Source organism: Lytechinus variegatus, chromosome 1 (assembly GCF_018143015.1).
Source record: "Lytechinus variegatus isolate NC3 chromosome 1, Lvar_3.0, whole genome shotgun sequence".
NCBI lineage: Eukaryota > Metazoa > Echinodermata > Echinoidea > Temnopleuroida > Toxopneustidae > Lytechinus > Lytechinus variegatus.
In genome coordinates this window covers 90,709,566-90,724,155 of record NC_054740.1, presented here as the reverse complement: position 1 = coordinate 90,724,155, position 14,590 = coordinate 90,709,566, and the positions used below count along the sequence as shown (strand labels likewise).

The 14,590-nt window shown below is 32.0% G+C and overlaps 1 protein-coding gene across 3 annotated transcripts in view; it reads left to right on the top strand.

Annotated features, from left to right (window-relative positions):
- The window catches only part of LOC121428308 (glutaminase kidney isoform, mitochondrial-like), a 39,436-nt gene extending 33,491 nt beyond the window's left edge, over positions 1 to 5,945 (top strand). For all 3 annotated transcript variants that reach the window (XM_041624884.1, XM_041624875.1, XM_041624868.1), the window contains 2 exons: positions 3,751 to 3,873; positions 5,177 to 5,945. In XM_041624884.1, the coding sequence (XP_041480818.1) occupies positions 3,751 to 3,850 (100 nt within the window). In that variant the 3' untranslated portion in view covers positions 3,851 to 3,873; positions 5,177 to 5,945. The remainder of the gene's footprint in view (positions 1 to 3,750; positions 3,874 to 5,176) is intronic.
- The last annotated feature ends 8,645 nt before the right edge of the window (positions 5,946 to 14,590 follow it).

Sequence of the window (14,590 nt, the reverse complement as noted above, 5' to 3'; positions counted from 1 at the left end):
TATATAAAGATGAATGAAAGATGGAATTTAGAAGATAAAGGAGAGTTCGGAAATAGTGTTTGAAGGGGGGGGGGCAGGGGTAGAAAAAAATGTTGACTTGTTTGCATACCCACTCCCATTTTACACACATGCACCCAAAAAACTATCAAGAAAGTTACAACTCCACTCATCTATACAGTATTTAGATGTTGGTGTTCATTCTACCAAAGTAACACATTCTTGAAAGAGCTCCATGAGTGGCATGATGCCACCTCATTAAAAAACAATTAAAAGCTCATCTTAAGTTCTAGATGTCAGGATGATGTTGCCAGTAAGTCTAGGAGTGCCAAGTTTGACAATGACTCAGTCTATGTCTATGTCATAAGGAAACACCTCTAGTTGTTGGAGTAGTCCTGGCCCTGAAGGTGGACTCTCCCAGAGTTAAAGTAACATGGAGAGTTTCATCTGCATAAATGCTGACACTGTTTTGTACTATTTTGTTCTACATGTATGTAACATTCATCCTTTTGTCATCTTCTCAAGCAAGCAAATTAACTACATTAAGACAACTGAATGAAATACCCTTCGATATTAATATATTAATATTCCTCAATCTTGTCTAACTTTTAACCTGTTAAGAGACTGAATGTTTTCACTATAACACATGTTTTCCATATATATACTCCAGCTCTCATATAAGCAAGCTCAGTCTCCAACAAGTTCAAAGTTAGTTAATGAAAATTAAATAGATTGCTTACCCCCAAAATTCAATATAAGTTATGCAGTAGGAGAATTAAGAGAATTCTTGCTGAAAAAGTTAATTCGTGTAAATTTATCAAGTGGGTAAATCCAGGATCCAATTAACCATAAATTTGAAAGTAAATGTAAATACTCATTATGAATTTGAATGCTTATCAAGATTTTTGTTTTCTTTCATAAATTTTTTATTTGAAAAGTATAGAAGTGATGTCAAATTTATCTCAAATTTTATAAGTTTGGATTTAATCTTTAACCGCTGTTTCCCATCTCATCATTGTAATGATGATGACTAAACTTACATCACCTTTAATGAAGAGGGGGGGGGGGCATCCAATTATCTGCTTATTGCATCCCTCAAGATGATAAACACTTGTAACTTTGACTTTGAAATGTCTTAGTTGGGAATCCCTTCCTCCATTATTTTGTTTATTCTTTGCTCTCTTCTCCAAACAAACTTAAAATGTGCATGTAACTGGTTTTTAATTGCATCAGAAGTGATTGTCAACTTGATGATAGGTTGCCAATTTACTGATATGTCAACATATCAGCTCTGAATCAGCACAAGGGAATTTCTTACTCTGTTGGACTACAGGAGGATAATAATCTTGACGTCAATTTATTTTGGAATGATGCTTATATTATATTGTTGATTTGATTTGGCCTGCGTTATTGCATATCATAGATTGAAATCTCATAGATTGTGTAAATTCGATATGTTTGGATAATATTATTATCACATATGCAGTTTATTTCACCTTGGAAAAAAGATGTAGGCACCAAAATTTGGAAACAAGTTTCTGTTGAGAAAAAATTCAAAGTTATTCTTCTTTTAAAATACCAATTATTAGTGTGAGTTAACCAATAAATTAATGTTTCATTAAATGTCAATTAAGGATTTATTTATTTACAATTTTGCTGAAATTCTCATTTGAAGCATGGACCACAAAACAATGGGAACATGCATGTATAACTCCCATTGGAAGTACTTTCTACAACATACAGTCATGCTGGAAAATGCTTATTGCAGAATAAATTATTTATTATAGTTAATTGTCCAGAATTTTCTTTAAAACAATTTAAAAAACTAGAAAGTATTTGAAAATGGACAATGTTTCATTTGATCTGTTTAAAGATCAAACACACAACTTTAAAACAAAGTTACCAAAGGGAAAGATTAAAAAAAAGAAGTTTGCCCTGAGGATTTAATCCCTGACCTCACCCCCTCATCATCATAAAGTCATTATCTCAATCAAGATGTTGTTCTAGTCAATACACTCCTATTCAGAGATTTAATCCCCATTTTGTCTCCACTTGAGGTTTTTAAATCTCAATTCTTTGATTATTGTAATGTATGTATGTATTTTTTTTTCCAATTCATTTTTTAAATTGTCTTTGCAGTGTTGAATTGTTTTAATTTAATTTGTATCCCCCCTCATTTCTCTATTTTAAATGTCTCTCCCTCTCTCTTTCTCTCTTATTATTTCTCTTTGTCTTCCTTCCTATGTTTTGACATTGTTCCATGTGTTCACCACTATATCATTAAACTCCCCATTTATGTATATTAATTATTGGAAATAGGTGTGTATATTCTCTACAAAAATATATTGACTGTAAAAGGGTGCAGCTTCACTTGCCTGAGATTGCAATATGGTTGCTGAAGTCCCTGGCTCTAACCCTCTCGTTCACACCTAGTGACACCATTTATTTCTTGGATTCCTTAAAAGGATTTGCTAAAAGACTGATGAAAAACAATTAATACTTTTGAGGATGAAATTAGTGTTCAATATTTAAGTTATTAGCCCATCTCTCTATCTCCATCATGTATCCAGGCCACTTATGAACCTTCAGCCCTTCCTACCCCCCCCCTGCCCCTAGATGATGAGTCACTATTAGTACCTTTATCTATACCATCTCCATTCTTAACCTTGTTTGATGTCCACTTTAACCTATTATGTGAGTCACCCAAAACAATACTGACCCACACTGTAATTGAACAACTCTTCAAAAGTGGCTACAAGGTTTGGTCCCCCACTCCAGGTAGAGCTTTATGAACCTTGTTCATAGTATGTGAACACTCTTTAATGCACCGCCGACTTTTAAGCTTTTGTTTAACTTTCTTTGCAATACCAACTGTGTTTTCAGTTTTTATTATCTCTACCATTTTGATTATCATACAACTATTGTTGATGTGTGAGTCATAGAAGCTAAAAAACTTTCTGAAAGATTGCCATGGTGATGTTATTTCACTCCTCCCCCACTGCAGTGTCAAGTACCTTTAAAAAAATAAATAAAGACATGAAATTAAATAAAAGCAGCAAAATTCATCTCGAATTGACTTGATATAATAATACTTCATTCTTATGTCACAGTTGTTGTGTTAAAAATGATTATAATGGTGTATTTAAAATCAAACTGGAAAATTGTGTTTTTAGCAGTCATCTTCCTTAAAACATATTCAAACGGAAGTTTTTACCCAAATGGTGAAGAAAAATATGTAATAGGATTGAGAATAAAATTCTGAGACAGTAATATAATATCAAGAATAAACTTTCAATGAAAATTAGTAATTTTTGCAAATCATTAGTGACCTCATGATTATCCCATTCCTAGAGTGTAATATATGATGTATACATATATGACAATTAAGCAAAAATCAATCACAAGTCCCAAATGCATGCTATTGATTGGTTGAAAATAAAGTTGTGTATGATTTTATGTAGTTGTTTGATTGCAACTTTCACTGCAACAGGGGGTGTTTCACAAAGATTTAAGTATGACTTAGAGTTGCACTTAAATGTCTATTTGCATGGGGTATAAAAAGCATCACCCCATTGGTCAGATCATACCATGAGGATGCATACTACTGCGTATTGATCAATAAGATTGCGCATTGCATATCATGTATGCGTCGGCATTTCAGTGCGACTCTAAGTCATACTTAACTCATCCTTACATATGCTGAATACTCCCAAAAGATGCTAAGAATCAATTATTGTTTATCATCCTATACAGATGGGGCCACACCCCTATAGATGATGCAAGACTCTTTGGACATACCGATGTTGTTGAGATGCTAGAGAATTTTAAATCAAGAAGACAGGAACAACCATGAGAAATTAGGTTCAGTCAATCATTGTAAGTATTATTTTACCCTGCTATACTGATGTATGGGAAGACAAATACTAAGAATGACTTAAGGAGGGCAAAAAGTAGAATCAACCCCTTGCTTTATATAACAATATAAATAGAAAAAATGTAACGAAGTGTTCATGACTCTTTGAATTAAAGAAATTGAAATGTCGCAAGTTTATTACTCTCAGTATTTAGTTTATAAGTAATACCATATTACATTATACTCATCAACCAATCCTCCTAAATATTCATAAGCATAGCAAAAAACACAAAAATATTCAAAGACTACAAAACTCAGATGCCAACATCATAGTATTTTTTCTTATCCTTTGATCTCATTGGCTGAATGAAAGGGTTGTGAGGTCTGACCATTAAACACGAAGTCCCCAATAAAAATCCCAGGTCAGGCTTGTAACAGTCATTGATCCTACTCAGTAATCAAGAATGTGATTTTTGTTTGCTCTATGGACCCTGCCCACTCGTTTGATTTAATTAATAGTGATTCATGCATCTTGTTTTTTTGAAGAGCTATTCCTTCCTCTGATAGTTTCCTTAATATTCTTCATAACTTCATTCCCTTTAAATCTTTAAGTTCATCTTCTCCCTCATGCCGGCAGCTTTGTAAGGAGAGAATGGCAATATATCAGATGAGGGATATATTTTAAGAAAAAGTGATAAAAAAGAAGTAAGAGCTGAAAGAAAAGCTGAAGAAAAAAACTTTCCTATCCATTAGTATTGATCACACACTCATCCTCCTTTGTTTTCGTCTTTCTTCCCTCTTTTTCCTTCTCTTTTATTCCTCTTGTTTCCCTGCTCTCTCTTGCTTTTGTGTTCTCCCTCTCTCTTATGATCTCATTTTTGTGTGATATCTGTGCTGCTACAGCAAAATTAATAATAACAAACCTTGATTAGACAACTATGGAAGCTTAAAAATGCCACCCTGATGTTCATATAATCATCTTGTCATGTCTACATCTCTTAGTGAAAAGGATAAGATGACGAGATCTCGGATCTTGTCATGTCTACATCCGATGGGAGAGATGATCAGATGAAAAGATCTGAGATCTCATCACGTCTACATTTTTTAAGAAAAGATGATCACATGTCTTGGATCCAAGATCTTGCCATCTGATCATCTCTTCTAAAAGATGAAGACATGACAAGATGATTTTATGAACCTCTGTGTGGCACTTTTAAGCTTCTATAGACAATAGCTTAGATGTTGCTTTCTTAAGGATATTCATATTTGAGTAAAATCATATTCGTATTTAATTTCAAATTTATCAATATTCCTTTCTCTTTTCAGCTCATGTGTAATCAGGAAGAGCAGCTGTATCTTATGTATTGATATGTTGGGCAAGAGATGATCTTATCTTCAATCCTGTTCTTCCATGCTGATTGGTTGTTTCTCTGGTTAGGCTTGAGACAATCACTCCATTGGGCGTAGAGAGGACTGGTTAATCCTATTCTTCCATACTGATTAGTTATTACTCTGGTTGGGTTTGGAGCAACCACTCCATTGGACGTAGAGAGGTCTGGTATCGGTTGGGTTTTGTCGGGTTTAGGGAGTATTTAGAAGGAGAGGTTTGAAATGTCACAAAATTCATTGAAACCTTGTTCACAGTCAGTATACGTAATGAACAACCAAGAAAGCATGTGATGGTTTTGAGCATTAACCAAGTTATGTTTATTAATCTATCTAGGACTTGGCTCTTAGTGAGTATTTTGCACCCATTTTCTTCATCCTTCAATCCATGACAATAATGGGTAATTCATACACTGAAAGAAGATAGGCGATATTTCTTGGGCGATTATACCTCCCTTCAACGTCCTGTGTGTAATCTATCAAATGCCTGCTTTAAGACAATGTCTTTGTATAAAGTGAATATTTTGAAAGTTGAGGTTATTAATTATGTTTGGTATAGCAATTATGTGTTCTTGCAGACAAAATACACTGCATGTAGCTTTGTACAATTCGCTGCTGAGATCTTTGGAGGGAAAATATGTTCAATAACTCTGTATCTTGCAACGTGAAACTCTTTTTATTTGTTTTAATGTCATATCTTGAGGTAGTGCACTTATCAAAATGTGTAAAGAGCAATAACCAGCTGTTCCTTCCAAACTTATGTTAGAGTACTTATTTTCATGCTCAAAATCAATTCCTTTGTCAACTTGTTTGAAAATATATTTTTTGTAGAAAATGGTAAGTTAATCTATCTCCTTGCAGATGTTTTTGAAGGTCAACCATATCATTTTTTTGTCCATCCTTCCCTTCAGCCATTTATCCTAAAATTGTGGTTTCTGTATAAAACTAGTATCATGAAATTATAATTTTGGTGTATAGGTGCATCACACTAAAATAGAGGTAAAATGAAAATTTGTCAGTCTTCATAGTCCACAGGACATGGGTCAAAGGTCTGTGCTCATTTTTTTTAAAGAGAAGCAGAGGGGTAAGCTGTGTCCTATAGAACTCACAACACATCTAGTTTGTAAAAAGAGAAACTAAAAATGGGTTACTTAGTCAATCTTTATACTTCAGTCTCTTTTTTTTCTTTCAAACTGTACCTCAACTTCGATGTGGTTAAACAACATTTGTCTGTTTCAGTACTATGTATTATCAGAGAGTTTTAAGTTTTGAAATCTAACATAGACATAAAATTTATACCAAATCTAATGGATAAAAATGAGGGGGAGGGGTGGATTGTGTTACAATGATCATGGTGTGGATTTAATTAGAGAGTACCCCAAACTGTAAAAACATGACAAATTTATTTTTAAGGATGATAAGCATGTACCATATTTTTCAGATAATAGCCAACCTTTGCTTTTGAGTCTCCCACCATAATGGTAAGTTTTATTCATACCATTTTCATATTTGTCATTAGTTTAATTGTCTTAATTGTCTTATGCAACAAATTTTTGCAATGAAAATTCATAGGAATTTGTGAAGCCCTGAAAAGGTAAAGTGTTGTAATAGCTGAAATCATCTTTAATTCTCTCTAATGCTGCATGTTTATTTTATATGAAGTTTGTCATGTAGTTAGATGGGCATTAGAAAAAAAAACATTCTGCAAAATGATTAATTAATGATCTCAGGGTTGTAAAGATGTTCTTACCCATATTTGAAATTTAGCTCATTGATGTAAATTAATCTTCTTGTGGTCAATATGAGAAAGGTAATGTAATCAAAGTGTTCCAGCTGAGTACCACTTCGTATCTTCTGAAACCTTATTTCTTGTGTGCAATTAGTTTCAGTAGATGTAGTGCAGTGTAAAATTTACTCACAAAATTATTCATTGAAGATGGAGATTCTTCTATCATGGCATTAACTATACCCTGGGATGGTTTTGTAAATGTCATTATTCAGTCAAAATATATGCATCTTGATGATGTATTTCAATGACACTTCTTTTTCTTTGGGGGTGGGGGTTATTATACAGAACTGAGTACAGGTTAACTCTGCCTAAGTCAACCTTCCATAAGTCAAATAATCGCCTAAGTCCAAGCAATTTTTGACACCTGATTATTCAAAACGTGTTATATACCTCTTCTAAGTTAAATTTTGCCCAAGTCAAACAGATATCTCTGGTCCCAAGAGATTGGACCTAGGTAGAGTTACCGGTGTCATAGTTTGATAAATGAAGCTTATACAAAGTAGTTATCAAAACCCTATTATTAATGTCAATCTACTGCATAGCTTGAAGTTAGTATACATCACAAATGATCTTTTTTTTTAAATTCTTTTGTAAATCATGATACAAATTTAATATTGTTTCTTTTTTATTACTTTTGTAATGGTAATTATGAATTATAAATGTGAATGCAATGATATACCTCTACAAATATTTACAGAAATATCAAATGATAATTTGTTGAATTTACTTTCTCTTTACAATAATCAAAAATTCTATTGCAGCTTTTGTAAAAAAAAATGCTTGTTTTCCTAAAATAAAGTGTGAAGGAAGTATATTGCTTGAATACTAAAAATAGTATACTATTTGTAATGCTAGAATCTTTCTCTTTAATGTTCAGACTTTTTAAATTTCATGCAGTGCTTTGTCTTTTTTTTATTTACCTCAATTGTAAGATACTTGAAAATATTGAAATTTTTGAAATTTCATACTAATTCTTTATCATGTCTTGCTGAAGTGAGTGTTCATGCAGTTACTGCTTTATGGAATGAATGAACGGCATTTTGCATAAATTGAGAAATCATTATTAAATAATGAATATAACTGTTGCTGAAATCTTATGTACCATGTTATTAAAATATATTGCATCCAGAATTTAATGAGTATTGTAAATTGTAAGTTTGATTCCCTTTTTAATTTTTATTCTAAAGAGGGCAGAAATTGTAAGTATTCACATTTATCTCAAAGGCACATTTTGTGGAAGTGATGGATTAGTCTTGGGAGAGATGAATGTTGAAGAGATGCGAGGAAGAGAGTGAAGAAGGAGAGAAGAGGGGTAGAATGGATTAGAGAAAGAGGGTGAGAGAAAGGAGGACAGGAGGTAGAGAGAAGGGGGGGGGGGGGTTGAGAGGGAGGGAGAAAAAAAGGAGCAGTTTGCTTGAAGCTACAATTGCTGTTGTCTAGATGTCCACAAAAGAGAAAGGATCATTACAAAGTAGGATCTTAATTCAGAAAGCTGATCGTGTTTATGTAGAAACCTCTCAAATTTACCAAGAACATGATTTGTTTCCTTGTGTGAATACATCAAATCTAAATTCAAATTTTATGTGGCTGATTTGTGAGGTTCCTATGATAACATGTTCTTTAGAATAATTCCTTTCACATTCTCTCCAATCAATCAGGATCTGCTGAATAAGCTTGAGGATGAATTATCTTTGTAATAAAACATGAAGAATGCAAGAACAAGCTTTAGAAGTCGTAGGTTTTCTTTGGGTTTTTTTTTTTTTGGGGGGGGGATTTTAACGTAATTATCCATTGGAGTAATTATCACCATGGTAGGTAATGCTATTTGAATTAAAAAGAATGAAAGGATCAAGAGATGTATTCTTACACAATTTTTTCTCTCTTTTAAATGTCTTGTCTGTTCTTTATACTTATTATTTTCCCTCTCCTCTCTTTTTAGCTCATCTGGCCCGAAGGGCAAGATGAGCTTGTGGCGTGGCGTCTGTCGTCCGTCCACAATTTCAAAATGCTACTACTTCGCCATTTCAAGTCCGATTTCAATTCTGTTTGCTTTATATGATAGCACTAGGTGGGGGATTCAAAACTTCTACACAGAATTTTGAAATTCATTAAATATGCCAATTTATGCGCATTTTTCAAAATTCACAAAAAATGCTTCTTCTTTATTTGTCGACCGATTTTGAATTTTTTGCTTCCATCTGGTAGAGCTTCATGAGGTTCACCAAACTTCTACACAGAATTTTGAAATTTTGACCAGAACAATTTTTATGCTAATTTATGCGAAATTAATTTATGCAAATTTTGAAAAATTCACATAAAATGCTGCTTCTTTATTTGTTGACCGAATTTGATTTTTTTTTCTTCCATCTGGTAGAGCTTCATGAGGTTCACCAATCTTCTACACAGAATTTTGAAATTTTGACTAGAACAATTTTTATGCTAATTTATGCGAAATTAATTTATGCATGTTTTTTACAATTCACATGGAATCCTTCTTTTTCTTTATTTGTGGAACAATTTTTTTTTCTTCAACCTGTAGAGCTTCATGAGGTTCACCAATCTTCAACACAGAATTTTGAAATTTTTATTCTAATTTATGCAAAATTAATTTATGCATATTTTGAAAAATTCACATGAAATGCTTCTTTTTTATATGTTGACCGATTTTGATTTTTGTCTTTCATCTAGAAGAGCTTCATGAGGTTCACCAATCTTCTTCACAGAATTTGAAATTTTGACTAGAACAATTTTTATGCTAATTTATGGGAAATTAATTTATTCATATTTTTAAAAATTCACATAAAATGCTTTTTCTTCTTTAATTGTTGTTGACCGATTTTTACTATTTTTTTCTTCTTCCATTTTGTAGAACTTTATGAGGTTCACCAAACTTCTACACAGAATTACAAAGAAATGTTTTTTCCTCATTTGTTGATCAATTTCAATTTTGTTTGCTTTATATAATAGCTCGAGGTGGTGATACAAAATTTCAGCATAGAATTTTGAAACTCATTGAATATGCTAATTTATCAATATATTTAAAAAACTCACAAAAATTACTTATTTATTCGTTGACTTTGGTTATTTTTGTTCCATCTGAGTGCTACATTAGGTTCACCAATGTTCTACACAGAGTTAAGAAACTTGACTAGATAATTATTAATACTTAATTCATATGAAATTTATTCATAGATCACAAAAAATGCTTCTATGTCATTTGTTCATCAATTTCAATTCTATATCCTCAATTTATGTCACCAATATAATTCACTACAGTGTCAACTGGGCTGAAAATATAAAATTGCGTTAAATTTTGTTGCGAGATGCCGGATGAGCTCCACACCATTGATGTGCTGTTTATTATCTGCTCCTCTCTTCTTTCGCCATCCCCAAAATACCTATAAAGGGAAACTCAATTTCAAAAAATTGGCATTTCATAAACCCTATTGAAAACAAGTTCAGGAAATTCCAAGGTGTGTATTGCTTCAAAGCCAAATAGCATTGTAATTATGCAATAGATGAGCAGATTGGGATATACCACTGTTTATGCCTCTGTCCTATTTTCTGTCTTTCCCTCTCTTTTCTCTTTATTTCTCCTCTCACTTTCTCTCTCTTCTTTTTCTAGTTTTGCACCTTTATTTCTACCTGTCACTGTCTTGTCTCTGCCCCCCTCTTCTCTCTCTCTCTTCTCTTCTTCCCTCCATTTCTACCTTTCTCTCCCTCCACATCTTACTTTTCAAATGTTTCTTCTCATAATTCTTATTTTACTTTTTTTTTTTTCAGTTAACAATTATTCTACAAACACACACAAATATACTGATTAGCAGAACTTGCAGTGGTTTATTCTGTATTAATCTCGATATAATATAAAACAATATTTCTTGTTGAGAACCAAAAATCTAATTTGCATTCAGACTAGCAAATAATATAAATCCTATGATTATAAAGTAGTGTAAAAACGAATTTCACTGAAGATAATTAAAAAAATTACAGTGAGTTCTAAAGTTAGAATGTTAAAGTGAAATGAAATAAATAATGGCAAATTTGCATTCCTATTTACAGATAAGATATACAACATGTATATCTGAGACACCTTATTAATATTCTAGTGACAACTATGAGAATCCTATAAAGAAATTCCAAATAAACTCCTTGGATAGGTTATTCCATTAAAGTTTGAGCATAGATAGCTTTCTTTTCAAACGATTGATTAAACAATGTACATGTACAGAGTGAGCATCTATTTTCCATTAAGAATGATGCCCATTTCGTAATGGTTATGTCGTTAATAAATCAGGGATTTGCGGTGAATGGTATACTTCACTTCTGTCAAATGAAAGGGACTAAATTAATAAGGATTAGTAGATAGATATAAGCAAAATTAATTTAAGACCTTTGATAACATTTGAGTGTTTGGTATCTCTATAAATGTCTTACACTGCTACTGAGCTTACTGATTGAATCATTGGCAATTCTTTATATTTCATATCAATCATGAAATAAAAACATACATAGTTCATTTCATTAGCATAAATGTATATGCTGCCCTCTCTAGCCAAACTTCTTGAAATGACGTCTACACACATTGTAGTCTTATACACACAAGTCAGGAATGCTACATATATCTACTGGAATGATTTTCTTACACACCATGTTTATACTTTTTTTTATAGATGATGATAAATGAATTAAAAATCAAATTCAAATACATAAAAATTATGGCAACATCATGGTCATAATGCATTTACACAGTGTAATAGACCAGTTCGTAGTTACTTCATGGACAATTTTGGTCAAATGACCTTTCATTTCTTTCATTATGATAGGCAGATTTCAAAGCAAGATATTACGTAAGCTTGCCTTACATAGCAGGATGAAGAAATTGAATAGACCAGGTGCACACCAATGAACACTTTGTAAAGGTATTTGTTGCATTCCTACTTTGAATGCATATCATAGCATGTTGTACAATGTACTTGGCAAACTGTGGAATACCAGTCGTTCGTGGACGCATTGTTGTTTTTTGTGAATGTAAATGAAAACCACAATTCAAAAAAATATATGAATAAGCAAGACATCAAAGTTGGTGCTTATCTCATTAGATTTTAAACCACCATGTCACTTTAGTACAAATGACCTTCCTCTGATCATGAGCAGAATATTTTGATCATGCGCAGAAAGGAACTACGAACTGGCTTATTATTAAAAGACTACACAAGTGCTTGAAAAATTTACATCTGCCAGTGTATGACAATGATAAATGCATAGATTAATGTTTTATAACTAGAGAGAGGGGTAGAGAAACAAGGAAAATCAAATACATCTGATCAAAGTATATCATCGATGATACAACTAAAACAAAACCCAACTAATTCCTGCAATCTCATTTTTGATGTTTTTTTTCAAAATAAAAACAAACTTTGGCAAAAGAATCCTGGTGGATGCTCTTAGCATCATCTTACACCACACATTTTAATGCATAGGTCACTCATGATGAGCTATAAAGCACCAAAATAAAACAGAAATCACACTCTACTCCATGTCTAACCTTCCAAAACACAATATATCACTAACATCAGCTGAAATATATGTACATCTCTACATCTATTTACAGTTAGAAATAACACAGCCCAGCTGTGCCTTGCTTCTTAACAAAAACAAAAAAGTATTGCATCAAATGCATAATAACCACTAAAACAAATTCATTTCTTGCTAATAAATAACATGCACTTTACATCTGAAAAAAAAAATCACATGAAATAAACAACCACATTTATTGATATACACAGGTTACTTTCATACTAAGCAACAAGAATGTCAAATTCTAACTGTACAGTTGCAATATGCAGAAAAGGTGATATGTGAGTTTAATATACAATACAAAAAGTGATTCAAGTCAAGTACTATTTTGGAAAATGGTCTCTTTAGATTTGGCATGAGGACAATTAATACCTTAAAGTTTGTTCTATAAGTAGGACCTTAAACCACATTCATTGAAAAGGTTAACAACATTGCTTCTTGTATAGCAGACAATTTGAGATAGTAACTGTTGATAACTATTCAATGGTAAGAGTTAAAAGAAATTACACTTACTTCTGGAATCTTTGATAAAAAAGATAGATAAACATTTTAAAGGAATTAAAAGGAATTATTTGTTAGGATGATCAAACAGGTAACAGATTAAAAAAATGGACTGAAAGAAATACAGTTGACTCTGCCACAGTCAAATGTCATTAAGTCAAATAATTGGCTAAATGGAAGCAATTTTTTAGAAGAGATCATGTAGAGCACCTCAAAATTCACCAAAATTGAACAGATTCTTAAGGTCACAAGAGATTCAAGTTTGGCAGATTCACTTGTATACAACAGTAATGTTTGCTTTCAAAAGGGCAATGTCAAACAATGTTGTTTATGATCTTTTTCTTCCATTTTTTCTTATTACAAATACTTTTGAAGTGTTTTCAAAGTACTTTTATCTGCCCTTCATGGTGACTGTTATTATTTTATTCAATATCAAAAAGGCATATCAAATTGACTTTGGGTAAAATTGGTACTACAGTCAACAGTACTGAGTGCTTGAGTATCAAAAACTCTATGACAATAATCAATAGTAATCATAACATAATTCATTTCATTCTTGCTGTCTGTAATTTAAATTCCATTCATTTTTAGATAAAATTTAAATTTCATTAAGTTACAATTTGAATCAAGAATCTTATTCTTATTACAGTTATTACAATTGCATTCTTAATTACAATTTAAATTCAGACAGAGATGATATTGGTAAAAGGCATTTATGAAAAAAAATATTCAATATAAAACTCTACATAAATTTCCTTGTCAAAAGTGATACTTAAAACAGAATTATTTTAAATTACTTTAACTTCAATTTGCAAGAGATACGCTCATATACTTTTCTACAAAAATGGATCAAATAATAAGGAAGAATGCTAGCACCTGTAGTAATAACAATATTAGATTTCAGTAAGTAATCTTAACTATTTCTTGGCTAATGACTTCAAGTGGCTATATTTATAAATATTCATACAAAAAACAACATACAATTTACAAGATCTATGCACTCTCATCGCCGAGTTAGTGTATCAATATCGCCCTTGAATACAATGAAATATTGACAAACTTTAGCAAATTGAATTCTAATGTTTTAGAAGCATTTTGTCAATGATAATTGACTTACAAACGGTAATATATTTTTCAGGTTGCATTGGATTAACCAGATAATTCATTCTGTATTTATATAATCAATAAATCACATATTCTCATATGATGACACATTAACAAAATCAATCACAGTCTATAATACAATTAATTTGATATATGTGAAGTAGTCAATGTAATGATCTCAAGTTTAAACTCTGCTGTACCAGACAGTCATAAAGGGTGTACATAAACATTGGCCAGCTTGGATGCTAAAATGCTGGAAAGGCTCTTGTATCAAGATGGGAATACTTCGAGTACTCATCTTTCACATTCATCAACGGTGGCCCTCAGAAGTGCTGCATTCATTCTCTGTTTGATTTCTTGACACAGTTATATTTTGTTCA